Genomic DNA, 26,773 nt, shown 5'->3' with positions numbered 1-26,773 from the left:
AAACAATGATCACAATGAATGACATAAATGTTCTCAAGTAAAACTGTATTGCGTGAGCTTTGCTTGGATTGTTCAAATTGAAATGCTGTAAAATTTGGAGTCCATAGTCACATGGAATTGAAACTAAATTCACTTCGGATTCAATTCAAATTCAGTCCAATTAAAACATACTTCATTAATCCCAAATGGAAATTAAATCATGTTATAAGTCATATTTTCAATTTTCTTCAAAGAGTAGTTGTACATTGTGCTATTATTATATAACAATCTGATGAAAATGATACTCAGGGTTGCCTGTTATGCTTTTATATGTAAGCCTTTGAAATGTCCAGGGATCCCTAAAGGTTATCTATAACCTTTACAATGTCATCTTTGGAGGATGCCTAAACGCTACCCTCAACTTTCACAGGACTATATTAGAGCATGTTCAGAAAACATTTTCTAAAAGGTCCCTAAATAACTACTACTTTAATAGGTTTAAGAGAACCTTTAGGTATATATATTTCTCATAGTTCACATAAATTGTGTTGTCTATGTTAAAAGCAATTTTATGAGAAAATGCAATGTAGAAGCTGTTCTCTCCAAGCTCCCTGAAGGTTGATAGCAACTTTTATGTATTTTAAAAGTTCAATTTTAAAGATAACATTGAAAGCGGAAGCCAATAGCACAGTAAAGTGAAAACAAGTTCTCAAATTTCGATTATCAATTAATAATCTCAGAGTTAACGTAAATAATTTGGAATAATTTGGAATAATTGAACGTATATTGCACTTTTACACGCTGTGGTCAGTGTTGTGCCGAAAAAAACCCACCCTTCCATAAAAAGAACCCTTCGTTTCAGGAAGAAAATCTGAAAGCACTTAATGAATTGGGTACATTGAAAATTTATAAATTAATTCATAAGAGCCACAATTGACTTGATAATTTCGTTAATTTATGTTGCCTATGTAAGCTGGGTTCTTTTCAAAGCGAGCTAAACTACCTGGGTACATTTTTCAGCAGAACACCGGCGCAAGTCTCCAACCAGCTCACACGCTGGAGGGACGAACCACCGGAAACAACCTACCCTCACTCCACTGCGAACGTTGGCACTCTGTGATGGACTGCTCCAACAGACCAATCAGAGGCCGACTTTCTTATTCCTCTGAGCCAATCGTGTGGCCAGAATTCCCACACATAATTTACGGCGCCATCACGATAGGTTGACGTTACTAAGGGGTCCATAGAAATTTGACAGCTTCACAGGTGAGACAACCGTCCAGAGGCTGTTTCACTTTACGTTTCTATTTTCTTTTACCCCCCGGAACTCCACTCACTGTGAGCCTGGGGTTGTCACAATCAAAAAGCAGCCTTTCGAAGTCTTATCACTCCGGCAGCATGAGCAAAAAGAAAAAGGACTGGAAGACTGAAAAAGGTAAGGGTTGTTTTGGAGGTGGGTAATGTGGCTATCATTTCAGCGGCAGACAGCATGAATTATAAAGGGGACACTGACAGATCCTCTGCCTTTAATAACTTATTTTCTAGACTATTCTGTCAACGCCAGACGGAGGCTGCACAGATGTTACTGTTGCGCCTCTGCTTGTCTGCTTTATAATGCATGCTTGACATTCGCAGCAGCACCTTTCACTGCTTCTGATCTCTTTATTAGCTTGCGTTATGGGCGCTCAGATATATTTTCGACACGTTTCTGGACTTTAATGAAAGCCACTAACTAGTATTTCCTGTTTTCCACCTGTGTCGTGCTCCAGCATTAGCTCAGTGAGGTGCAAGCAGCCAATTCTGGGTGTATAAATGCCCTTGTAACCACAAACTGCTTTCCACCTCTCAATTACAAACACTAGTGTTGCAATGAAACACTTCAGTTGCTTTAATCTGCAGTAGCAATAGAAAAAAAAACCAATAACAATATTTCGTGTATTTAAATGCAACGAAAAGTGTTTTATGGGGTGCTTGTTTGAGTGCAAAAACTCTTGGACCTGTTGAGTATCAAAAAGAAAATCAAACCTGGTCGATATTTATTTATTGACCTATTCACATTGGAGCTTTTTTATTGCATATCTCTTCCTGAGGTCCAACATAGCTGCAGTTCACTAGTTTGCATTATGCTACTTCTGTCCTTGTCACCATGTGAGCATTGCTTTGGAATTATTAAACACATCATAGAATGCATCCATAACTAAAGTAAGAAGAAAACTTCATGATGATCTCCGTTTTTCACCTCCTGCTACTATTAAAGCTGCAAGTGTTTTTTGGTATGTGCCTACCACCTTTGCACATGTAGAGAGTTTTACCATTTTTCTTTGGAAACAGCCTAAGTCCAGTCATATTTAGTATTTTTCAAGTCTTACCTGGAAAAATACCGGGCAGGTGTAACATATGAATGCACGTTTAAGTGGTTCACCATCATGTCTTTGTAAGTTTGGGTTTATGTCATCCTTTATATTTCCAAATGACAGATTGAGCAGAGCTCTGTGAGAGGTCCAAAACTTGGACAAAAAAACCAACAACCTTGCTTTAAGCTTTTCCACACAACCTACAACAGAATATTTATTGCAATATTTATTTACGTCACTGAACTAATACATTTTTGTAAATATTACCATGAAACTTTTCAGTATTTAAAATATTAAACATTTTCAGATGGAATAACGTCATGTTTTTGCCTAAGAATAATTATTTTCACATTTGAACTAAAAATGCTGCTGAGTAAATATTTTATTGATTTAAATAATTTTATGGATGCCATGTTTGGGACAGAAATGCAAGTGCTTACATCCAAATCAGTTGATTGTATCATCTGAAGAATGTTCAACAGCCTGCTAAATTTAAGTGGAGGAAAAGACGCATCTATTTCGTAAGTGCATTAATTCGTACCAAAATGTTGGGTTAACTGAATGTTAAACTTTAAATGAATTATCTTGTTGTGCATTCTGTTTGTACTCTAAGACAGAATGCCCACAAACTTGAGTCTCACTGATGTGATTCCTGACTCCTATTCAATATGGCTGCTGTGCATTTATAAAACTTGTGAAAGTTGTGGGAATAAATAATTTAGTTGCTCTTCTGTCACACATAGAACTTTACCATTCCTGTTTGCTTGCATGTTTCTTTTGGGTTTTAAGGCATGGAATAGAGAAACTTTATTCATGCTTTTGTTGTTAATGGTAAACAACCAGGTCACAGGTCACAAAACCCTGTGACCACTGGTTTTCTGACTTGGGACCAGAACATCTTTTGGACTCCAAGAAATATAGTAAATCAGATCTAATGCCACCGTCAGTCTCAGTTCCATTAATATATTTCACTGTACTGTGTTGTTCAGAGATGTCTGGGAAATGATGGGGGCCGACTCCTGCATTCACAACTATGGCACAGCAAATCTTAGCAGGTCTATATGCTGTATAAAATAGATTTAGAGACAGTTACCTGTCAGGGTAGCTAAGCTTTGGAATTTGTCAGTGTTGAATTGTTCAACCTTGTGACTGAGTGTTTTATTATAGTCCAAAAAGCTTTGCTGTGTTCAGCTGCCTTTTTATTCATCCATGTAGAATAAAAGCAGCTGTGGAAATAAGAAAAGTAGGCGATGGGGAAAGATAGTACATTAGGATTAAAACAGATTCCCTGCACTGCAGTAATACTTTAAATGTATGACTGGCTGACTGTGAGGTCTCGCCAAAGGGATATACTGAAAAAGGTTATTTTTCTCCATATTTAGGGTCTTCCTCAGTATTTCTTCCAATAAAAGGTTTCATTTCACAGTGACATTATTCCCTTATTACTATGACCAATGAGTAGATGTAAATTGTTGATATTGACCATCCTCAGCTCTTTTACAGTGCTTTGCTAATGTATTTACAACCTCTTGTACTCTTTCAAATGACCCTACTAGAATTTTATATGATGGTGTAATTCAAATTTGTGCCTAAATTGTAAGGATTTCTTTATACAAATTAAAAATTTGGAATTGTGCCAGGAATTTATTTTCAGCTGCCTTTCTAACAACCAAAAACAAAGAAACAAAAAAGTTACAAATTGTCTTTACCTGATTATTAACTGGAGTTCACCTGTGTGACATAGAGGTGTTTGTTAGAGAACTTAGGTGAACAAACATGTAAACCAGTGCATATGAGGAAGTTGTGGAGAGATTTAAAGCTGGGTTGCAACATCAGAGCTCTACAAACTTCACAGAGCACCGTTCAGTTCATCATTTAGAAAACAAAAAAGCCATGGCACAACTGCAAACCTACAAAGACAAAGCCGCCCACCTAAACTGAAAGGCTCGGCAAACAGGGCATTAATCAGCAACCGAACAGGAGAGAGGCTTATGGTAAACTCTTCAGAAGTTACAGATGGTAGAATGTCTTGGCAGGACATCTATAAGTTGTCTGCTCCATAAATCTAGTGTCTTATGGAAGACTGAGATTAAGAAAGCCAGAAGAAGTCCTGCTTACTGTCTGGCACAGGAGATATAGCAGAGGTGGGGCAAAAGATGCTTTGGTTAGATGAGACCAACATTTTGATTTTTTTCTACAATAGACGAAGAAACATTACACATCACACGGATACTTCGCTATGATAAAACACGGTAGTGACAGAATCATGTGATGGGGATGCTTTTCTTCAAAAGGGGCAAGGAAAGTAGTCAGAGTTCCTAGGAAGATGGATGGACCTAAACACAGGGCAATCTTAAAAAACATCTTGTTAGAGGTTTCAAAGCACTTTAGCCATCTTCCAGCTAAACTATAGCCTTAAATATACAAATAGAGGCTTGAGTGAATAGCTTAGATCAGTGGTTCTCAACCGGTGAACCACTGACCAAAATAAAGGAAACATTTCTAACTTAGTCAGTTATTCATGCATTATTCATAAGACTAAAATGATAATTGGAGCAATCACCAACAGTCATCTTAACAGGCTTTACTTGCATATTTCATAAAATAAACATCTCCCAACCCTTAGAAGTATTTTCACTTAAACTATAATCAGCAATAGACTAAAGGTAAAAAAAAAAAAAGTCACTTTCTTCAGTTACTGTTTTTATTGCACACATTTTTTGCTCCTGATGAGAGCCTCGGAGTCTGGAGATATAGCACACAATCCAACTATGAGGTTAAACTCAATATCCAGTCTGTTTCTGTTGTTTTTCTTCAGCTGAACCAGAGCTGAAAAGCTGCTCTCATAGAGACAGGTGCTGAACGGCTGGAGCTCGAGTGGCAAGGGAAGGTTGCTGCTGTATTACAGTACAGCAGCAGAACTGAGGAAAGCTTACCTTAGCAAATTTTGTATTGCAATTACATGATAGCCTGCCCAGCTGACTTTTAGTTATGATTTCCATGCTTATTTCACAGGTGTTGCACATATAATCACTCCTTTGTTTCTCAGGAAACTAGTCTTACAAAGTTGGAACCTTTCGCTGTGATTGATTAGCATAGATTAATACATTTACGTCTTCTTCTGTGGTGTGAAACAAATAAATGCCAACTCTCATTACAAGGAATCATGACCACCTTCTGTAGAATTTATCAACAATCCACTATTGTTTATTTCCTCATCATTTTCTGTCCATGCAATTGCTCACAACTAATTGGAAATGGATTTATGACCCATCTTTGGGTCAGGACTCGCCACTTGAGAATTGCTGGTGCAGATCCAAGAATATTAATGTTAGTTATAGCCCAGTTAACGTCAGACGTAAATCCAGTTAAGACTTTCAGTCTAATCTCACAAAGTTTAAGAGGCATATCTCAAAATGACTCGCTATTTTTTTTTCTTCCCCCTAACAAAATGTATCACAGTTTGTGATTGTAAAGTGGCAAAGTATTCAAGAATAGAGGTGAACAAGAGGATTATCTCATCAGGATGGAAAAAGGGCGTATAAACGGGGCAATCAAAAGTTTTGTAATGTCAGTTATTTATAATCGAGGTTATTTTCAAATCTAAAAGATTATGTAGAAAAAAAATTGGGAGTGGATTGGTCTATGGTAGAGGTGGAATACCAAATCATATTTTTGGAAGAAGAGGAGTTTGTCACAGAACTTTTTGTTTGTTTTTTGTTCACAGAACGACTCCTTCAACTAGATCGAGAGGACAGGCGCAAGGAGTATCGTAAAGGTTTTACACAACTGGACGACATTCCAACTTGGAGAGAGGAAAACAGATGTGAGACTTTTTATTCATTATTTAAAGTGCTGAATGCCAAGTTGGTGGAAAGTGGTAGTTTTTTTTTTTTTTTTTACACAAGCCTTCCTTCTCATTTTGCATCATCAGAACTTTCCCACCACTTTTGTTGTAAGCTTAAGATTTGTGCATCAAGAGTAGTAAAACTCCAGATATATTTGCATGCAGTTTAATGAATATTCCTTTAAAGGTAGCAACCCATCATGTATTGCATCAAAGCAGAGTTTTGCAACTGCGATTTTAAAAACACTGATACTGAAATGATTGCAGTTTGAAATACTGCATACAGCTACTTGTGAGAGTTCATGCCACCTTGAGCTCTTCAAATAACAGGACAACTTCAATAAGAATCTGGTGGTCGACAGGAAAATTAGAAATGGGTCACTGGGTGATTTTAACATGATATCGATCCAAAATGCATGGGCAAATTTACTCTGAATTGGTTCGTCAGGTGGAAAACCTGTGGGAGCTGAGTGGGAAAGAAGACATGAAGGCAAGAGAGAGAGCCAAGGATGATTTAGAAAGGAAAAGCCAAAAATCCCTCTTCCTGAATGCTCCAACCTCGATGAATGTCATCAGGCTTTCATGCTGTCCTTTTGGCAAAAGGGCTTGGTAGAAAAATATTGACAGCCAGTAATTGTGCAACCAGTGATTTTAGTTACAAATAATTCTGTCTTCAAATAGAATTTTATTTTGCCAACTTAACCTTCCTTAAATTACATGTTTGGCTTTTACTGTGTGGGTTACGCTAGTGCTATAAAAGATTAATTTATTTAAGACTTTTTACATGTCTTTACCAACACCTTTTTCTGCATTATCCAAAAAGAGTAAGTGCTTATGTCACATCAAGTTTTTAAGATTGCATTCAGTGTTGGAAGGAAACAAAAATTATTTTACTAAAGCTCATCAACATGCTTTATATCTTATTTGTGAATGGAGGTAAAGTTATTAATTCTTTGAAATTTCTTTTTCTGTCGTGTCAGCTTATTTCATGATTAAACATTTTTGAGCTTTACATTTGTTTTGGAGTTTTGCTACTCTAGGAAATGTTGCTGTTTGATATGAAACCAATTGTTTATGATCTACACACTAAAGTGTTCTTTAATGCCTTTTTGAGCACATCTGCAAGCTCTTTTCAGATATCCAGCTGATATCTAACTCCATTACATGCTTGGTGGCATGTTTCTTTTTGTTACTTCAGCCAGGAACAAAGAAGATGATGAGAAGGAGCTCCCAGGTGGAGGAGGCCTCGGTGATAAAGTATCTCTCTACAAGGGTGATATTACTGTCCTGGAGGTGGATGCCATAGTCAATGCTGGTAGGAGCTCTGCTCTCTATGCTTTTTAAGCTGCTGGTTTTTTGTCTGGAGTTCAGCTTTAAGTTGTGTTTTGCTGCCCTCTGCTGGTGAACATAAAGAATAACTAATCCTGGAGGCGTCACAGAAGTGGTGTGTGATTATGATTAAGGCAAGTTAAGGAAGTGTGCTTGGTCTTGCTTGCCATAATTGAAATTGTATGGCGGTTTCCTTCTTTTCTTGTCTTCTGTTAGGTCACACGTTATTTCTGTTTGATTCTGAAAGATTTTTCTGGTACAGCTTTCTGTAATGCTTTAGTCCTCTGCCTCCTCCACCTGTTGTTCGAACCCGATCTTTGCTACAGATATTCCCCTCCCCGCTCTCCCTATTCCTTTTTCTCCCCCTTTCCCGTGCAATGCAAATAAAAGCCACTTAAACTTAAAAAAAAACAAAAAAAAACATTGAATTTGATGAGGTTAATCAAATCTTTTGGATTACATTTAATAAGGACTGAAGAACACTGCTCATACATCAACATAGTATTACAGACAAACTTGGAACATTTAAAAATACCGGAGACATTTAAATGTCATGGAAGTTGTTTTGTATGATCGGCATTTTGACCTTTTAACACAAAGCGTTGAAGAGCTCAAGCAGCGTGGTGTTTTGTTTGAGTATTGTGATAACATGAAAACCAAATGTCTGCTGTACGATTACCGTAACTATGGGTAACAAGCCTAAAATATTCACTTTGGTGAACCATTTGTCTCTTGATTCTACTTGATGTTACTATGTCGCAGATACTTGGTGGTTCCATGATCCTACTCTTTTCTTTGACGAGTGAACTTTTATGATTTTTAAACCTCTCTAAATCCTCCTTGCCGTGCATGGTGGCAAGACAGACGAGATTTCTCACTGAATCTTATTCATCCTAATTGTAGTTGTGGTAAACTTTTTATCCTGTCTCTAATTGTAGACAGGAAGTGGCAACAAGAAAAACAGCTATTCGTCTATAAACTCCTCATGACTCAATATGATAAACACACATTTGGCCGAGTTGAATAGCATGTTGTTAAAAGAAATGATATAGAAACAGGATTACTAATATGGAAATCTTAAAGATGATCTGATTAACTTTGGGTAAAATCTTTTAAAGAATTAAGAGTGGATTAAAAAAAAAAAAGCCAGTGTTAGACAGTTCTAGTTCAATAAAATAGATTTTTTTTAAAGCATCTTTATGGATATGTACTGTGGGCTCCAGTAAATGTAGAGAATGCCATATTAGGTCCTTTATAAACCTTAAATTTTGTTATTTGATTGTTTTAAATAGAGATGTAGAAAAACTTTAGAGTAAGTTCCTATTTCTCCCTGTCTTTGTTATGAAATACATGTTGCATTTGGTAATTGGGAGGTAAAGAGCATTACTATGGCCTGTAATGTCATGGTCACAGTCTCAGAGTAAATATCAGGGTTATTTTTTTTCTGCAACAGTTGAATTTTTCATTCTGTGCAGGCAGGTTAGCTCATCAGTTAATGCTGCCAAACATTCAGGCTGTGATTAAGCTCCATTGTGGCCTAGAGGCAATCCATTCTGTTTAGCCGACCATCACGAGGTCTGAAAGGTTCAAAGGGCTTTCTGTGGGCTTTTATGATTTTTGAGAATTTGTCTCCCTGATTCTCTATTCTCTCTGGTGGTCTGGTTGCTTTTTGCACAGGTGGCAGGACTGATAGGAATATAAAGTGCTAAACTTTGCTGTCCAGAGTTACTTGCCGTCTCTGTGAGCCTTGCACTGCAGTGTTGGTGGAAAGATAATTTGCATGTGAATGCAATGTTCTGTGCAATTTTTTTTTGTTGACAAAAGTTATTTATTCTAACTAAAGTCACTGAGTTATATAAATGATGCACATACTGACATATTGTTGTAGCCCTTTTTCAGATATTTAGGAATAGATTTGTGGGGGGAAAAAAAAAAAAACATTGGACAACTTGCCTGACTTTTTTACTTTCATCTGTTATTTTGCCTGCTGTATTTTCATTTTGAATTGCTGTTTTTTATTTAGACTTCACATCAGTTACACGCCTAACATATTGTCAGCATAAATTACAGTTGAAATTGTTCTGTGAAGTGTTGAGGGTTAAATTTGACCTACGTGTCTGTTGAAAGATCCACAATTTACAGTTTTCTGGCAAAACCCACATTTTTTATTTTTTTTTTTAAAGTTTAAAATATTCAGGTTTTTCCAAAAGTTCATGATGGCTTTGTGGTTTAACACATATTGCAGGGCTTTCTGAAATAAAAGCCCTGCAATATTGCAGTACAGATCCTGCACTGTACTGGAAAGTGGGAATTAAGTGCTTTCCATTGTTTCATGGCAAACTCACTTTTGGTATTTCTTTCTAAAAAATAAATAAATAAATAAAAAAAGTACCTTAGTCTAATTTGACAAAAGTACACAGTCCTAGAGTATCTAGCAAATTCTAAATGTTTGTCTGGACAGAAAATCTCTTCTTTTGTCCTTGAATCAAGAGGACAAGAGACAAGAGAGTAGATGTCATGCCAGCATTTAGCTGGCATGACATCTACATGCCAGCAACCAGCTGGCCACAACAATCCAGCTGTTGTTGTGGACACCTGGTGACCCCAAGAGGCCACTCGTTTGCTGTAGTTATTGAACAGAGAGCTTTCGGTTGTGGGAGTCCTGAACCAGCCGAGGGATCGGCGGCAAAAAAAAAAGCAAAAAGCCATCATATTTAACTTGTAAACTAAGAATATAAAAATGGTTATGTTTTTTTTTTTATTGGGTTTGTTGGTGGAAATAATGATTTTGCCACTTGTTACTTTAAAAAAAAAAATTCTTGACTTCTGTTTTTTTTTTTTTTTTTTTTTTTTTTTGCTACTGCATAATGGAAATGAAATATGATTTTCTTCATGTATATTTGAGTATAACATTTTGCCACTGCAATAAAAGACCAGGGCTTTTAACACTTCTATATGTTTTATAAATGTGGCCCTAATATAGACACATTTCTGAAAGCATTGCTGATGTAGTGTAAGGTTGTAGAGGCAGCATATTCAAAAGCACACAGAAAGGAAGTTATAACATTTATGCGATGTGAAGGATTTTGGTGGAATTGTAATTTTTCTCTTGATAAATTTTCCCACGATGACACAATGAATGCGTGGGTTGCTAAGGAGGAAAGGAGTTTCCTCCCTGATTGTGTTGCAGATATGGCTTCTGCCTATAGCTGTAAGTGGTTGTCAGGCTGCTTTATGTCCACCATTAAAATTTAATTACCAGGCTCATTGAGTTTTTAACTCTTCCTTAATTTAGTTTAGCTGGCAGTGACACAAGAGGAGCTCGCACTGTCACCTGTGTGAGAGCATGAAGAAAGCAGAACAGCTGATAAACTGCAGGGCAGTACGCTTACTGTGCCTGTACTGTCCTTTTTCAGCGTGTATACAGAAAGGCTCCAACAATGACTAACTTGTTTTTGTGTGTGTGCGTGCGTGCGTGCGTGTGAGCAGAATGCTTGCATGACAAGGCAGTTTTCACGCCTTTCTGCCTAATTAAGAGGAGAAAAGAAAATAATCAGCGTCAATATTTCTCATTTCTAAAAAAAAATGTTTAAAAAAACCTTTTAGTTTGAGTTTTGATTTAGCAGATTTTTTTTTTTAGTAAACCAAGACAAGAAAAGAATGCAATGCAATATTTGCCCATGTGTTCAAAATAATTTCATTACTGCTTACAAAGTTTGTGTTGTGAAATCCTCTGCACCATGTGTGACATTCAACAAAGCAGTCAAACAGAACTGAAACTTTTGTTAACAAAATACTCACTTTTCCAGTTTTGTAAAAAGAAAATGCGCACAACTCTACAGACAAAACAAAATTAAACTTGCAGTCACTCCCTTTCTAATTAATCAACAAGATAATGTTTTGCTTTGCTGTCTGAGTTCTCTAGCTGTGGCTCTGAGACATCTACACGTAGAATGTATGTCATTAAATCCTATACTTCAGCAGATTTCTTACAATTTCCTCATAGATTATTTTATGTGTGGTAAACAAAGCGCTTTAATCATTGAGTGTCCCTTAATTTTAGGCTCTGTACCTACTCCTTTGACCACAAAAGGCTCTTTTAAAGATTGCAATAAATGTGTTCTATATCCTCCTTCTCTATATAAATGGATGTCATAATTTCAGTACTTCACAGGCATATTGAATTATGAAGTTGTCAAAATAAATTTTTTATATTATTTGTTTTTATTCATATATGTAAATAAGTAGAGTGGACTGAAGAACCAGAAAAATTACATGCTGCATGGATTTTACCACCAGGAAATGTGGAGGAAAAATAAAAATGCAAATCATGTTGTGAGATTAAGCATATTGTGTGAGTCAGTGACACTAAACATTTCAATGGGATGCAGATTTTTTTATTTAAAAAAAAAAAAAAGCCTTTAATGTGAATTTTTTTTGCGACTTTCACAAGGATAAAGAACATTGATGGACCAAGGAGGATTAAAGACTGATATCTGAGCATAAGTCTGCCATATATATGCAAAATACAGATTATCATATTGTCCTGCATTATGGTGAAGCCAACCATGGATTTACAGAATATTTAGAGGGAAATAAAAAAAAAAAGTCCCGTTTTCTTTTTGGCTGAAATTGATCAGTTTTGCAAGAAGTGGGAAGAATGAGCTAAAGGAATTAAAAAGCAGCTTGATCATCGTGAGTTTACAGATTAAATCATTGTTTCTGCAGCTGTCAAATATTAGATGAAACTTTTTGTTAAAAATATATGTATGTACGGTGTGCATAGTTAGAGCAACTATTTTCCTTTTGAGTAAAAAATGCTCCTCTGTGTACATTTTTGATTAGTGATGACTAGAAGGAGGAGATCAAAGTTAATCGAGTGTGAAAAAAAACAAACTAATTTATACTAGAATAACTCCTACTAAAAGTAGGTTTTGCTGTCAGATGGTGTGCATTGTATTTAATTTTAGTTATCCTACATGTCTTTAACCCAGTTCTTTAAAATGTAGTGCTTAGAATTTGACTCGGCATTCTCATTTGGAAGGGAGGTGGAGATGATGTGCTATTATTATGACTGTGATAATTATGCAGGGTTTGAATCCTAACCTTTTATCTACTGTAAACCCTTCCTATCTTTCTTTATTAGATCATTTATTCAGGAACCAATTTTAATTGCACAGAAGTGGCTATGAGTGCTATAAAGAACCTTTAGGGTTGGAGATAAGTACAAGAAATTCAATTGGTTCTGAGTTGAGTAGAGCCCCTTCTGTTGTGGTGATTATTGACCCTCAGACAGTATTAATGCTGCTATGGATTATAAATACAACAATAAGCCCTTTTCTCTGGGATAGTAATTTTGCTTTAATGAATGCATGTTCCATGTTTTTTTTTTCTTTTTTTTAGTAATGTAACCTATAAAACAGGAAAATATTGCTGCATAGAAACAGAGAAATTTTAAAACTAACAGAAAGACTACCCCCGTAAAAACAAAAAGCTGCTTAGCCAAGTCTAGGAAGGTCTTGCGTCTGAAGTTAACTAATTCTGCCTCTCAACCCCACATTGCCCCAGATTTGGAAATATTACTAGAGAGTGGTGAATTGACCATCGATTAATAATGCAAGACATTTTATTACAGTGTCATCATATTGGTAGTCATTTTCATGCATTTTCTGGGGAAATCTCAACAGAACTGTTGTGGCGTTTTCCACCATTTGATGGAAATTTCATCGCATTTGTTGACACCCAAATATCTACTATTTTCTCTTGCATGTGAATCACAAATGGTTTGCGGAAAAATACATTATACCGAGAAACTCTCCAAATCACTGAGTCCAGGTGTTCCAATCACTTTAAGTGGCCACATGTGTTTAAAATAAAGCACCTATGCGTGCAGATTGCTTTTATAAGAATTCATAAAAGACTGGGTTGGTCTCAGGAGCTCAGGGAATTTAATCATGGTGCTGAGATGCCACCTGTTCACTAAGTCCATTTGTGAAATTTACTCGGCAACTATTTGGTATCATAACAAAGTGGAGGCAGTTGGGATTAAAAGCAACTCCAAGGCCATGAAAAAAAAAGTCTCTCAGGAACTGCACAAGCTAATGCACACAGAGCCCAGAAGTCGGCAACTGTTTGCACAGTAAATGGCTACAGACCTCTAAACTTTGTGTGGACTTCAGTTAAGCTCTTGGTTTGTGTGCTGAGGGTTTCTGTTGCCTAGCAGCTGCAGCCAAACTTTAAGTCTCTAAATGCAATGCAAAGCGTAAGATGCAGTGATTTAATGCGTACAGGCAAAGCACTCTAAAAAATGGAGATGTTTTCTGAAGTGAAGGATCAAGCCTCAATGTATTGGAATAGTGGTTTAGTGGGGGTTGAGGCTTGGCACAAGTTCAAGTCTTAATGTTGTAGCATATGAAGACATCTGGGAAATTGTTATTCTTCTGGGGAATGGCCCCTTCTTGTACCAATGTGACAATCAGAGTGTCCACATGAACCCTTTAGAGGATCTAAAGAGAAAATTATTAGGCCTCCTTGTCAAACATTAATACCTGACCTCACACATGCTCTCCTGGAAGACTTGTCAAATGTTCCCATAAACAGTCGTAAAACGTTTCATCCCAGAGGAAATGAAGCTGCTATAGCTGTAAAGATTGGCCAATGTAATAATAAAGTCTATGCAGAGTTCACCAGTTTGTGTGTAAAAGCTAATAAGCCAATATTTGGTGCATTTGTTTCTATCTAACTTCAGTTTTCTGTGAGAACAGATTTTTTTTATTCTTTAAATGGTGGGTAAATTGTTTGCCTGTCTCAGTCCTACTTGTATGTTTTTGTTATACTCTAGTTTTGTAAATGCAACATGAGTGTATGCTGAATAACTAGTGCTGCATTGTTTATTGGGGAATATCTTCTTTCCTCCACACGTGAAGGAGGAGAAGACGCAGCACTAAAACCAAACAGACTCGCACATTAAAACTGCCATCACATTTTCAATAAAACAAAAAAAAAAAAAAAAAAACTTCAGTTCTCCATTTATTTTGTTGGGTAATAAAACACCACTTTGAAAGCTTCTCTGAAAGGATCGTGTCACCACAGACTCTACTTTAGGTTTTCTGTCCAGCCATGAACATGCTGCTCCACATGCTCAGCCCCTGGGGAGTCTGGCTCAATGTGCCCATCATTCTTTCTGGAGATTCACACCTTGTGCCATAACCTCCTTGCTCCCAGCTATGTGCAATTTACTCTCTCCCTCTTCTCTTTATTTCTTTCATTCTGTCGGCTAGTGGTGTAAAGATGGAATTACTGTTGTGCACACAGGAACACACACGGCTGTCTTTTCATCACTTTGGGAGACTTAAATTCATTTTCTGAGAACAGACCTTTTACTCTAACCACAATCACCACTAACCCTACCCTAACCTTACTTGGAACCCATCTTTGGATTAGTTTTCCTCAGGTGGGATGGGGCCTGTGTTTTGCTTTGGGTGTGTGGTGTAGCCAGTGATAATCCTGGTTGGTTATTCAGGCCAGGATTGCATAAAGATTACAGCAGACCTCCAATATTCATGGAGGATAAAAACCATGACCACCCGCAGATGGCTAAATTTCTTGAATACTTGAGATCTCCTCTAAACTTGCTTATAAATGCTTATTTTAAACTGCAGAAGCTGATGACTTCTGTCTTTCTCATCGGCAGTCTCTTGTGGGCTCAACCAGTCGGCGCCAAGGAAAATGTTTGGCCGTTTTGCAAATATCAAACATCAGCATGTTGAGTAGCACTGCATTTGGTATTTCAGCTAGAGCTGAATTTAAAAAAAAAAAAAACAATATGTTGGGTATGCTCTATAAGAAGTCTGAGAATAGGTGGATTTTCCACAAATCTTTTGGAACTACATTTGACAGAAAAAACTGCAAATAGGCAGGGGTTCACTGTACATATGAATGCAAATAAATTAGAGGGATAACATTGTAATTTGATCTTGGTATTTTATTTTTTTTCCTGCTATTTATTTCTGCCATGTTTTACCATTATGTTTGGTCATGTTTTCTTAGATTAACTACTTATGGCCATGGAAGATGTAATAGAAAACTAACATTTCTTTTCATTTTATCTATTGTGTTATATGTGATTCTGGACTAAAATAAGCCAACTTCAGTGAAATACTGTCATAGATCTTTACACTGAGTTTCTTGAAGCTGTTTCAGCATTTTGGTTGCAACGTTCCCATGTCTCTGTCAGAGGAAGGCTCCACTGATGGAACCACAGAAACCATAACAAGGGCCTGGCAACTTCTTCAACAAACTTGTGATTGTTACGCTATCATACTGAGGAGGACAATCAATGCCTGTACCTGAGAGAACTTGCTGCTCTGATGAACAGTGAAATGACTCCGGTTAGTGGGTTACGTTGGGTCCTGCACTTAGTGCTCCCGTTAATCGGATCACATTTGAGAGAGGTTCAGAATGAGGACAGGATTCTTCCCTGCAATCTCTTTGGAAATCTGAACTCAGGTGCTAAACCGATTGATGAGTTAGCCTCTCCTCTGATTTCATCTAGGTTTCTTCTCTAGATTTTTTAAAATCTTTTTTTTTTAGTTGAACTTTTTCTGCGATTGAGAAAATGCTAGCCTGAATCTCAAGGATGGCATTCATCTATTCATCTTTAAGTACCAGCCTAACCTCTGCACCTAAATGCACACAGAGCAAACTGAGTTTGTGTATATACTGGTGGTTTGGATTGCTGTATTGCAACAGTAGCAAAAGCCAAAACATTCTCCAAATCATGATGATACATTTAATAAAAAAATAAAAAACTATTTTTCAAATTTTTTTTTCTGTTTCTATTTTTAATTGCAGAAGATGTAATTAATATGCAAAAATCAGGATAGAAGTTTTTTAAATCTTGTGGGTTATGTGCAAACCCAGTCCATTTGGTCGCTTGTTACAATTCCAGGTTACAAAAAAAAAAAAGTGGGTATCAATGGTAAACTGGATTAGAGTCTGAAATGACCATATTTATGTTAATATCCAAATTTATGCTGCTTTTATTTCCATGGAAGGTGAATAGACCAGTGTTTGATTTGCCTTCTGCTCCTTAACTCGACCAATGTCTGCTCACAACAGAGTTTTTCATTTCCACTGTCGCCACATTCTTGCTCGTTACAAAGGATTCTTATAAAGATAACGTTTTGTAGGTCTGTATGATTTTATTGTCCTGGTGTATGAATGATTTATTTTGTCCATCTGTACTGACGGAAGATAATTACTCCTGTTAGTCTTTATGAAGTACATTTCTGTAAAATTCATTGTGAACTGACTATAAAAATAAATGGAACGGTTGTCTGGCAGGTAAATGGGGATCTATCCTATTTACATGCAGCTGTCTTTTTTTGTTGTTTAAACTATTATCTACAGACATTATTTCTATAGTATATGGAGCAAAATATACAATGTTTTAGTCATTTTAAATATGTCACTTGTAGCAGTTTATTAAAAATATTTCTGAAAATACATACCACTTTACCTGCTCTTCTTCATATTCCTCATAGTTCCTGTTAGATTTGAATTCACACAGAAGGATGCAGTGATACAAGTAGTGGAAAGTAGATGCATCTCTAGTTAAATCAGTTCATTTAACAATAAATGCATGTCTATGAAGAAATTTACTCATTGACCTGTAGGGGGCAATGTGACTCCAGCTAAGTATCAATGATTTGTTTGCTAAGTGGCAGAGGTGGGAAGCTTCTGCTGGTGCAGCTTTTCAAATGGATAAATACCCTTTTTTATGGCTTTTTCTTCACAGATGTTCCTTTACAAAACTTATTGGTGACAAGTGGAAATTCCAAAGCTTCCTCTAGATTTTCAAACACTTTTTTTTTCAAACACATTCTTTTTCTGGGGCCAATACTTTTTTTTTTTTTTAAAGTGCTTTTTCTTGGTAAACTATTTTAGCACCAAATTAAGAGCAAGATTTCAGCTTTTAAACCACATAACTGAAAAACTTGGAGAATAGCTACACCTGCACACCTCTTCTGGTGCTCTTCTGGTGTGCAGTGTAGTGGTGGCGGTTAGGATGTGTCAGGTGAATAGTTTTGTGCATGAAAGGAAGTGATTGCTCTGCTTCTAAAAGAGGGAGACTTTTTTTTCTGGTTCTGTTTGGATTGAAATCAACTCTGAATCTCTGACTGTTTCCACACTATCCTCAGGCAGTCTGCTCTGAATTGTTGTGAGTCAGCGATTCACTGGTCGTTGCACAGCAACCTTTTGACTTTCAGGTCATCTTTCCAACTTTCTGTTCTGGTTTTACTCAGTTCCTCTAATTTGAGCTTTACTCAGTCTCGGTTCTGAGAAATGTTGTAAACTCTGAACATAGCCATCCTCTAAAAGTGTGCACCTTAGCAGAAATATTAATGAGCTCCTTGGTTACGTGCTTGCAGTGGCAAGGTTTTCTATAATGGAAAGGTAATGGTAATGGTCCAGTTAATGAGCAACATAACATTACTAGTGGAGAAATATAATTTTTGGCAAGGAATGTTCTTTTCTTTCTCCAGAGACTCTATCTGATCATTTCTTGCTTTAGTGTCGCATTACTGTTTTTATAAACGCTTTTAAGCATAGAAAATATGGCTCTATTGTTGCATGAATATAATAATACGGTGCATCGTTACTGTGACTAAGTCTCTGTCAAAATTCAGCAGAGAACATTAGCTTTCTTACGGAGATGCAAAATGTCCTCTTTGCTTTTTTCTCCTTTCTCTTTGCTATACAGAAAAATGGCTCTTTACAAAAGAGCCTCTGAGCAACTGGAATGAAGGACTGTGATGTTTTTTGTCAGTAGCTTTAAATGAGAATGCAATTCCTTTAACCCTGGGCAGTTCGTTCAGTATTGCACAAGTTTCTCTAAGGGAACCAGGGGCCATGTTCATAAAGGGAGCTCTCAGATGGCCATTTTAATGCTTTTAAGAATCACAGTTACCACTAAATCTCTGAAGGATGTTAGATTTCCAGCGGCTAATTCTTATAAGATATGTAGGCCAAACTAAAAATGCACCTGACAATTTTTTTTGTTGTTTTTTTGTTTTTTCAAAATAAAAAGTAACACTATATCACATCCTGCAAATATTTCACTTCTACATGGCTATAAATGTAAAAATAAGAAATATAAGTTGTTTTTGAATTTGCATTTCAAAGTCCTTTTTTTTTTTCTTCATGCCAATTTTTTTAACAACAGAACTGAAGTACCAAGCAGTGCATCATTTAACATGTTCAGCTAAAGTATTTGAGAAACAGTTTTAAAGTTTTATTTTTGGCAGTACAGGGAGAAATTCTAATGTCACTTTTGTTTAGGTAAACTGTTATCTATACACATATGTAAAATGTTTTTACATTGTTACAGATTGAAACAAAATGTGTAACATAATCCAAGTACTCAACAATCACTCCCACATGTGTTATTGCAATTCAACAATAAAATATATAAGTAAATTTTGCAGTAGCTTATGCTAATTGCACAGATTAATGCAACCTTTTGATGTTCTGATATAGCAACACTGGTACGAGAAGCCGACATTAGCTGGTTATGAGTATAGCCATCTGCTTTGTAGCCTGCCTGCGATCAGCTGCAGTCAACGGACATGCTGCTAATACTTTCCTCACTGTAATTTACAAGCGGAGGTGATAAGAGGGATGAGGAAGCATACAGTTCCCATGCCATGACTATTTCTGCTTTTTTGTTCAAATTTATCTGTTTTCAGCAAGGCAGTGATATTTTTTGAGCCAGCAGCTGACAGTCGGTGTGCAGCAGTAGGTGGTCAAAGGGCAGTGCTGCATTCTTATATGAGCGTTGCAGCTTTAAAAACCTTAGATTATTTTAGTTGTAGACTCGAAAGGGAAAACAAAATGCACAAAACAATCAAAACTGCTGCCAGAGCCCAACAACATAATACTACTAATTAAAAAGTTTTCTCTATACGACATATTAAAACATTTTCAACACAATGCTTATATCACAAGTCAAGTAGTGGCCCATAATTATAATCTCTGCCAAATATAGCATAAACCAGAAAATTGAGCCAAAAAAATTTATTATAATGTATCAGTTTCTGCATTCTTCATAATCTGTAATTATTTATTTTCTTACTGTTGATTGTATAGAAATTTTAGCATTGTCATATTTATATTTTGAAATATTTGGTAATATTTTTTCCTTCCTGCTAGATTTTAAAGTTCCTTATTGCTTTTATTTGAACTGAAACTTTCATTTCCTTTTTTTGTGACATCGGTCTGCTGATCATCAGCAGGAAGGATTCAAATACAACAAATGAGCTGCAGTTAATTTTGTTGGCTGCACCTGTAAAGTACAGAAATTGCAGACATGACACTATTTTAAAGAATCATTTCTGGATGTTCTATATATTTCTAAACTGTTTTGTTTCTCCAATTCTTTAGATTAAAACACTACTTCACCTTTCGAAAGTTTCTAAACAGAAGCCACAATCATTTTATAGATAAGTGCTAATTTTTCCACTTATAAGAACAAAACAGCCTTTCCTAAATCATGAGGGCAGATAGAAAACTCTTATCATTTTTAACAATGTCATGATGAGCATTACAAATAAACAGCACCTTTTCTTGATATTTTCCATTTTGTAAAATATCAGGAATGCAATGTTAGAAAAAGAAGTTTTGCTTTTCTTTCACTCATGAGCATTTTCTTTTAAACTGAATATGTCTATCAACTGTAGCTTACAGTGAAATTCTGCTAATACTCTTCACTCTAGTGATCAGCAGCTGCTCTCAGGGACCACATGGCTGCACAGTTGTTGCCCCTGTGTATGGTAATGAAACACTGACTGGACGTCCTGATGAAATGGATTTCCCTTGTGTTGACATAAGTGATTGTGTGGTTACTGCGGGGCTTAGAGAATGTGGACTCATTATATACAAAGACCTTTGTTTAGTGAAACGGCAATAGAAACCAGCCTAGGTTCTGTTGACGCATAATAAATGATGAGCTATGTATAAAATGTCCGAGTGACATGATTTTCATTTGGTATTATTGAGTTAATCGTTTAAAGGGCTTACAACGCAAGTTGGTGTTTAATGTAACAACTCTGGAAACAAGCCGAAGTAATGAACTCCATTTGTTTTCTAAAACTGGGACCCATTTGGCCCAGACGTGCCAAAATGTTATTTATTGCACAACATAAGATTTCACAGCTTCTTGAAGGATATTTTTTTTATGTTCTGCTGTTCATTTAAGAGGGTTGTTATGTCGATAACTTCCTATGCATACATACTTTTTAGTCATATGCTTGAATTGTCATGCCAACTCTAAAAGAGCAGACATTTTAATTTTGATAGAAGATGAGGTTGGATTTCACTTTCACAATAGAGCTGCATGCCAAAGAATCTCTGTTAAAAGCAGTGATCTCTGTTAAAAGCCTCCTTGTGCCTTAAGTAGTCTTACAGTGCAGAGGTGGTTAATGCAGCAGGGTTCAAAGGGGATGCATATATAGAGTAGTTATAGACAAGGTGATGATTTGTTGTGATGTACTGGAGAGAGAACAGTGAAACCTGACTTGGAAGCAAGGCAACCTCAAACAAACTGCATTTGTTTAACCTCGCTCAGCTGTGGAGCTATAATGGGATGATGGCTTCTGCCATTAGCATGATGAAATGGACAAATAAGTGACTTTAGTGAAACCCACTCAAGTAAGGGTTGTAATTTCACTGGCCCTTGATGTATCATTTGGCTATGGCAACTATTTTATCTCTTTAATAGAATCTCAGTCCCTGTTCCATGCACAAACAAAGCAGATTAGAGCTTCCAAGAGACACTGTTGATGCAGCTGACCTCCCAGTTCTGTGGGTGGGATTGTGTTGTTTTTAGCTTCTGTGGATAACCACTCTAAAAGACTTCTCTGAATAAAATACTGATATTTCAGTTCTTTTTTTGCTGTACATGTTATTTAGTTAAGCAGAATTGGATACCAAGATTAGTTTTGTTATTCTATATCTGACCAGGGAGATAAAAGTGTTGGACAAATGGAAAAATGATATGTTTAAGAGTGGAAATCTTGAGTAATTCTATGTGCACGTAATTGTAAAACAGTTTAGTTTTGAGAACGTAAGATAGATGTTTATGGTACTTATACATTTCTGGCAGATGCCTAAATAAAGTTATATTGGAACATTTCATACCAGTTGTCAGTTCAAGGCACTTTACAAACTGATCCAGTTTATATACGGAAATATTCAAGACAGTTTCAATAGTAACGTAGTAACAGACTTATTAATATGGTATAAGGGTGGGGAACTTATATTGGTCATGAGCCATAACATTGACACTAACTAGGTGACATTTTGTATAATAGATTTTTTTGATTCTTATAGCATGTTATGTTATTTCATCATCAAAGACATACCTTGAGTATTTTTTTGATTACTTAATGCATGTTTGAGAAATTTCAAGCTGATAATTTACAAAGTTTCTTTAAAGTCATCTTTGATACATGCAGCATTTTTATAATAACTGAAGGAAACCTAGTTACTTGATTGTGCTACAAAGTGGTGTTATGTGCCTGGAAAGTGCATCATACCGGCCCTTTAATATTGACTATTTCATATAGGTGTACCGACTGCTGGTGAAGGAATGCATTCCCACAGCATGACTTGTTCAGGGTGATGGCAAACCTGAACATATGATTAAAACAAAACGTATTCATATCTCAGGTTTTTTTTAGATCGAAAAGAATCTTTTAATTTTACTAGCATGTTTCATCTCCTTGGAAGTCATATTAATGCTTCAGAGCAGCCCTGTCCAGTAGTGATAGTTGTGTAGAGATAAACAGAATAGAATAGAAATATCATTTATTGTCCCTTGGGGCAGGAATTCGGGTAATTCCGGCAGATGTGTAGCGATAAATGTGTGGATGGAGATGAAGATGAATCTCTAGTTATCTAGCAATGCAGTGTGCATCCTGTATGTCAGAAGCACTTAAGGCTGTCAGGTGTGGGAATAAAATGGTAAACAGGAATTAGAAGGATGTTGGGGAAGACGGGAGACTCACAGGAGGGATGCCGTGTACTCGAAACAGATTTAATTTTTCATGTTCCCCAGATAATCACGCACCACATGGCCATCTTCCAGGCAATAGTCTCTCAGGGGGCTTTGCCATATTGTTAATGAAATGCATTACATTGCAGCAGATAACGGTAATTTTATTATGTTTTAGAAGATGTTTTGACAACAGACGCTGAATATAGAGCATTTTCTTTATTCAACCACACAGATGTTTGGGTTTAGACAATGCAATGGGCTCTGTGATATGCAGACACATACAATAAAGCTGTTTATTTTGGAATTTACAGGAAAAAAATTAATCTGGGCTTTGCAGATGCTGGGTAACATCCTGTACACATAGAGAGATGCAATTTTGGTGAAAGGAGTTAATGATTTTTGAAAAAGGTTCAAGTATTTCTAGACTTGCACTTCAATATGAAACATAACACAACTTGCAAAGTTCATAGTTTAAATCTTCATCTTTCCTACTATGGTAAAGTGGAAAAAATGACACATGAAAACCAATATTAAAAAAATGAATATGGCTAGAAAGTATGTCAAATGCAATAACAAAGACAAGACAAAGCAATGTTATAACTATATAGTTTATTTTTATTTCAAATTCTCCTTTAAACTTTGCTATTAAACCTTTGCTGAGTAATTAAAATTATTTTAAAAAGGTTGCTTCAGCATTTTTAATTTCTAGAAAATTAAATACTTGAATTGAGTCTGAGTGCATAGGAACAATTCAGCAATATAAAGAAATGCTGCTACTTAATTTTCCTTTTTTTTTTTTTTTTTTTTTGCAAAAACAGATGGAATATGTGCATAATTAGACCAATAAACATTACTACACTCACAGTCTGTTCTATCCCAACATGTAATCCTCTGATAACCTAATAAATAAGCCATCTTTACAGTTCTGACTATGAAAGTACATCATAATCCTTTGAAAACAATACTGTGTGATAAGATCAAAATTATATTCCTTCACCTTGCATTTGAATATTCTTGTGTTGTCTCGGTTAATCTGACTAATTGTCATCATGCAGTCCTTGTTGAATAATTCATGAATTGCAAATTAATGTATTATGGTTAAATGATATTCAGGAAGGGTGAAACATTCTATCTTTTCACGTTTTGAAAAATAATTTTCTACATCTTCTGAAACAAAGTGTACAGATGGTTCAAAATCAAACAATGCAGTACAAAAACATTAACTCTTTCATTGTTCTTATTGTTGGCCTTTTCCCACATTCACACTCTTGTTTGATGGTTCACTTTTAAGGTTTATTGTTCGGCCCTGTATAAAATTAGAATAATTTGGCTTTTCTTGTACAATGGCATTCAGTTTGCATCAACTTTCTCTTGTAAGGAAAACATAAGGGCAGCAAGTATTTATTTTTAAAAGACAACTTAATTAAATATTGGTCAATTAACACTTACTAGCACACATTATTAATGAGGAGGCATGTTGGTGCAGGTCAGGATGGGCAAAGAGGCAAACGTTTAGGTGTTATTTGGACGCCATTCAACTGATGTATCTCAGAAATAAACTGAAAAATATAATGATGAATAATCTTAACCCCATATAGAGTATTACCAGCACACAATAGCTCTGCTCAGACATGTTTTATTCAAAAAGACATGCATGCAATAAAATGCAAACCGTAATGTGCAAAGCTTTTGAAAAGTGCAAATTGATAGACTGGTAAATATTAACGTATTTCGTATACAGTGGACCCTTGCCTATTCAGGCTCAGTATTCACAAATTTTTCTGTGGAATGTAAGTCCAAATTATTTGCAGAAATTTGCCAATCTACTCACTTTTTTTCAAAGAGCACTTCCAGAATATTCAAAAGGAAATGCAGCTGGGAAGCTGCAATATCTAGGCACAATGATTCTTGACAGGCTAGTGGCTGGCTTTGGTAGGCACCCAGTTCAGGAGCACCATTTCTTTCTTTTGCCACTGATTGGCTGTAACTCAAAGAGAGAGAAGGAAGAGGATGGATGTTAGCTTCTTCAGTATTTCTAAGATGTTTTCTATGGTTTTTTGGCACATTTTAAGGTATATTTGGTATTTAATTTTTCTCTCTCCTATGGATTACTGTTGAAAGGTGTAACAACCAGATGCATAAGAGAAAAAGATTATATTTTGGGAAACAACAAGGTATGCAGTGTTGCCAGTTTACAGAAAATTTATTTGAATTTGTACCTACGGTATCCCAAAATCTGTCTACCATATGATGTTGAGCTAAAAAAATCTGTAGTCCTTTTGCTGAAGACAGTTAAGTGTTAGCTGGATGACTGATGTGACAGATAACAATATGTTAAGTCTATTGTTGCTGCTTTAGGTCAGTACGACCTAGATTTAAAATTTGTGTCAGAATGGGGAATTTGGTTGATGGCACATACCTCAATAAATCTTTCGAGTCTGGAGCAAATGTAGCACTCTATGATGGCTACAAAAAATATTTAGTTCAGGTGGTTTTATTCTACCCTGCTCATCATCCTGGTAAAGCACATAAAAGACAATGTGTAACACAGAGATGGTGAAAAAAATGTTTACCAAACCTAGCATAATTTGGCTTTTAAGATAAAAGTTATTGATTTAGCTTTACACGTCCAGGTTGGCTTCAGATTTTCAGTTTGTTCAGCAGAGCCTCCTGCAAGCTGTGCAAACACACAGAGTGCTACTTTGGTGAAGCAACTTGGGAGATGTTATATTTGTCCCAAAAATTAATGTGTGTTTCAGGTTTGAATGTGTTAAGAAGCCAAGTAAGGCAACATGCCTTGAGGAGTGCCTCCCTCTGTGAATTTCATTATGGTAAACTAGGTTTAGGCTTTCACTCCAAACACCAGCTGGTGCTTCAATCACAACCGTCTGTTGTGTTGTGTCAACATATGTAGATGCTAACACTTTGGGGGTTTTTATGGCAGTTCTTTGCCTGGTATGTGGATAAAATATATAAAATAAATGCCTCTGTGGGAAATTAAATTCAGGCAAGGTTGCAATTATTTTGGATTCGTATTGTCGTCTTGTCGCACAACATTCTTTTTTTTCCTAGCAGGATATTGCAGGTGATTGTTAGTGAAGAAGAAATGTTTTCTCTGATTGTTGGAGTTTTTCTATTTACTCGAGATTCACTGAGGATATTTTTTTTCTTCTAGATAGCTGGGGGGTTTTTAAGGACTGACCTAGTAGTAAGGAACATAATGCAACTCAGACGTCGTAGTTTTGAATTCAAATGAAACTAAAGAAATCTGAAGATTATCACAACTTATGCATCAAATCAAGCACTTCTAAGATTTTTGTTGAACTCAAAGTGCAGCAAAGTACGTGTCGTTGAGTGATGCATTTATGAAATGCATACATTTCAGTTTTAAATTATTGAAAAAGTTTTTTCCTTACTTAATCTACTGATCACCAGTCACCTCTGATCAAGGAGAATCAGAATTAGTTTTATTGGCCAAGATTATATTCACAAAAAAAAAAATGTGTGTGTATTTTTTGTAAAGAGGATAAAAGGTTGGTGACTGTGCAAATTTCCTAATTCTTTTTCACAAAGTTGCTGACTACTCTAGCTTTTCCTTCTGTTCATGAGAGAAAAAGCCTGGGGAACAAAGTGTTTCTGTGGTGCCTGGTTTTTGCCAATGTCACTGTGTATCACCAACCCCAAGGTAAAAGTTTCAACAGCTCGAGAACAGGATGTGTGGAGTCTACAGAGACATTGACTGTTTTTGATCCTAGCACTGAACTGGTCTATTCAAATCTCATCAGTTAATTAGTGTATCTCTTCCCCATTTACAGTATCACCAATGTTTTACACACCCTGATCTGATTAATCATTCCCCTACTACTTTTTACACACAAACAGCAACAACAACAACAACAAAAACTGCAGTATAATCAAAATGTATTCCTACCTGCAACAACAAGTCTGGACTCTTCATTTATGCTATTCAAGTGATCACCATGAGATGAGAAAGAAGTAATTTGTTATTGGTGGTTCAGCTTTCATTAGACTTGAAATTCCACATTATTATATGACCCAACTTTTTCCTTTAAATGTTCATGTTATTTGTATGTAGAAATACTACAGAATTGATTTCTATTCTTTTTGATAATCACAATTATTAAGAACAGATCTTATTTTTCATCTAAGCTATTGACTTGCATATCTTGTGCTGACTTTACCTGC

The 26,773-nt window shown here is 36.1% G+C and overlaps 1 protein-coding gene across 1 annotated transcript in view; it reads left to right on the top strand.

Annotated features, from left to right (window-relative positions):
- Window positions 1-1,192: 1,192 nt before the first annotated feature.
- macrod2 (mono-ADP ribosylhydrolase 2) overlaps window positions 1,193-26,773 on the top strand; it is a 479,923-nt gene continuing 454,342 nt past the window's right edge. The window contains exons 1-3 of the mRNA XM_007546309.2: window positions 1,193-1,414; window positions 6,061-6,159; window positions 7,379-7,495. Coding sequence (XP_007546371.1) covers window positions 1,378-1,414; window positions 6,061-6,159; window positions 7,379-7,495 — 253 coding nt within the window. The 5' untranslated portion in view covers window positions 1,193-1,377. The remainder of the gene's footprint in view (window positions 1,415-6,060; window positions 6,160-7,378; window positions 7,496-26,773) is intronic.

This window comes from Poecilia formosa, unplaced genomic scaffold (assembly GCF_000485575.1).
Source record: "Poecilia formosa unplaced genomic scaffold, Poecilia_formosa-5.1.2 Scaffold15, whole genome shotgun sequence".
NCBI lineage: Eukaryota > Metazoa > Chordata > Actinopteri > Cyprinodontiformes > Poeciliidae > Poecilia > Poecilia formosa.
Note: the sequence above shows the minus strand (reverse complement) of the source record. Positions and strands in the feature narration are given on the sequence as shown.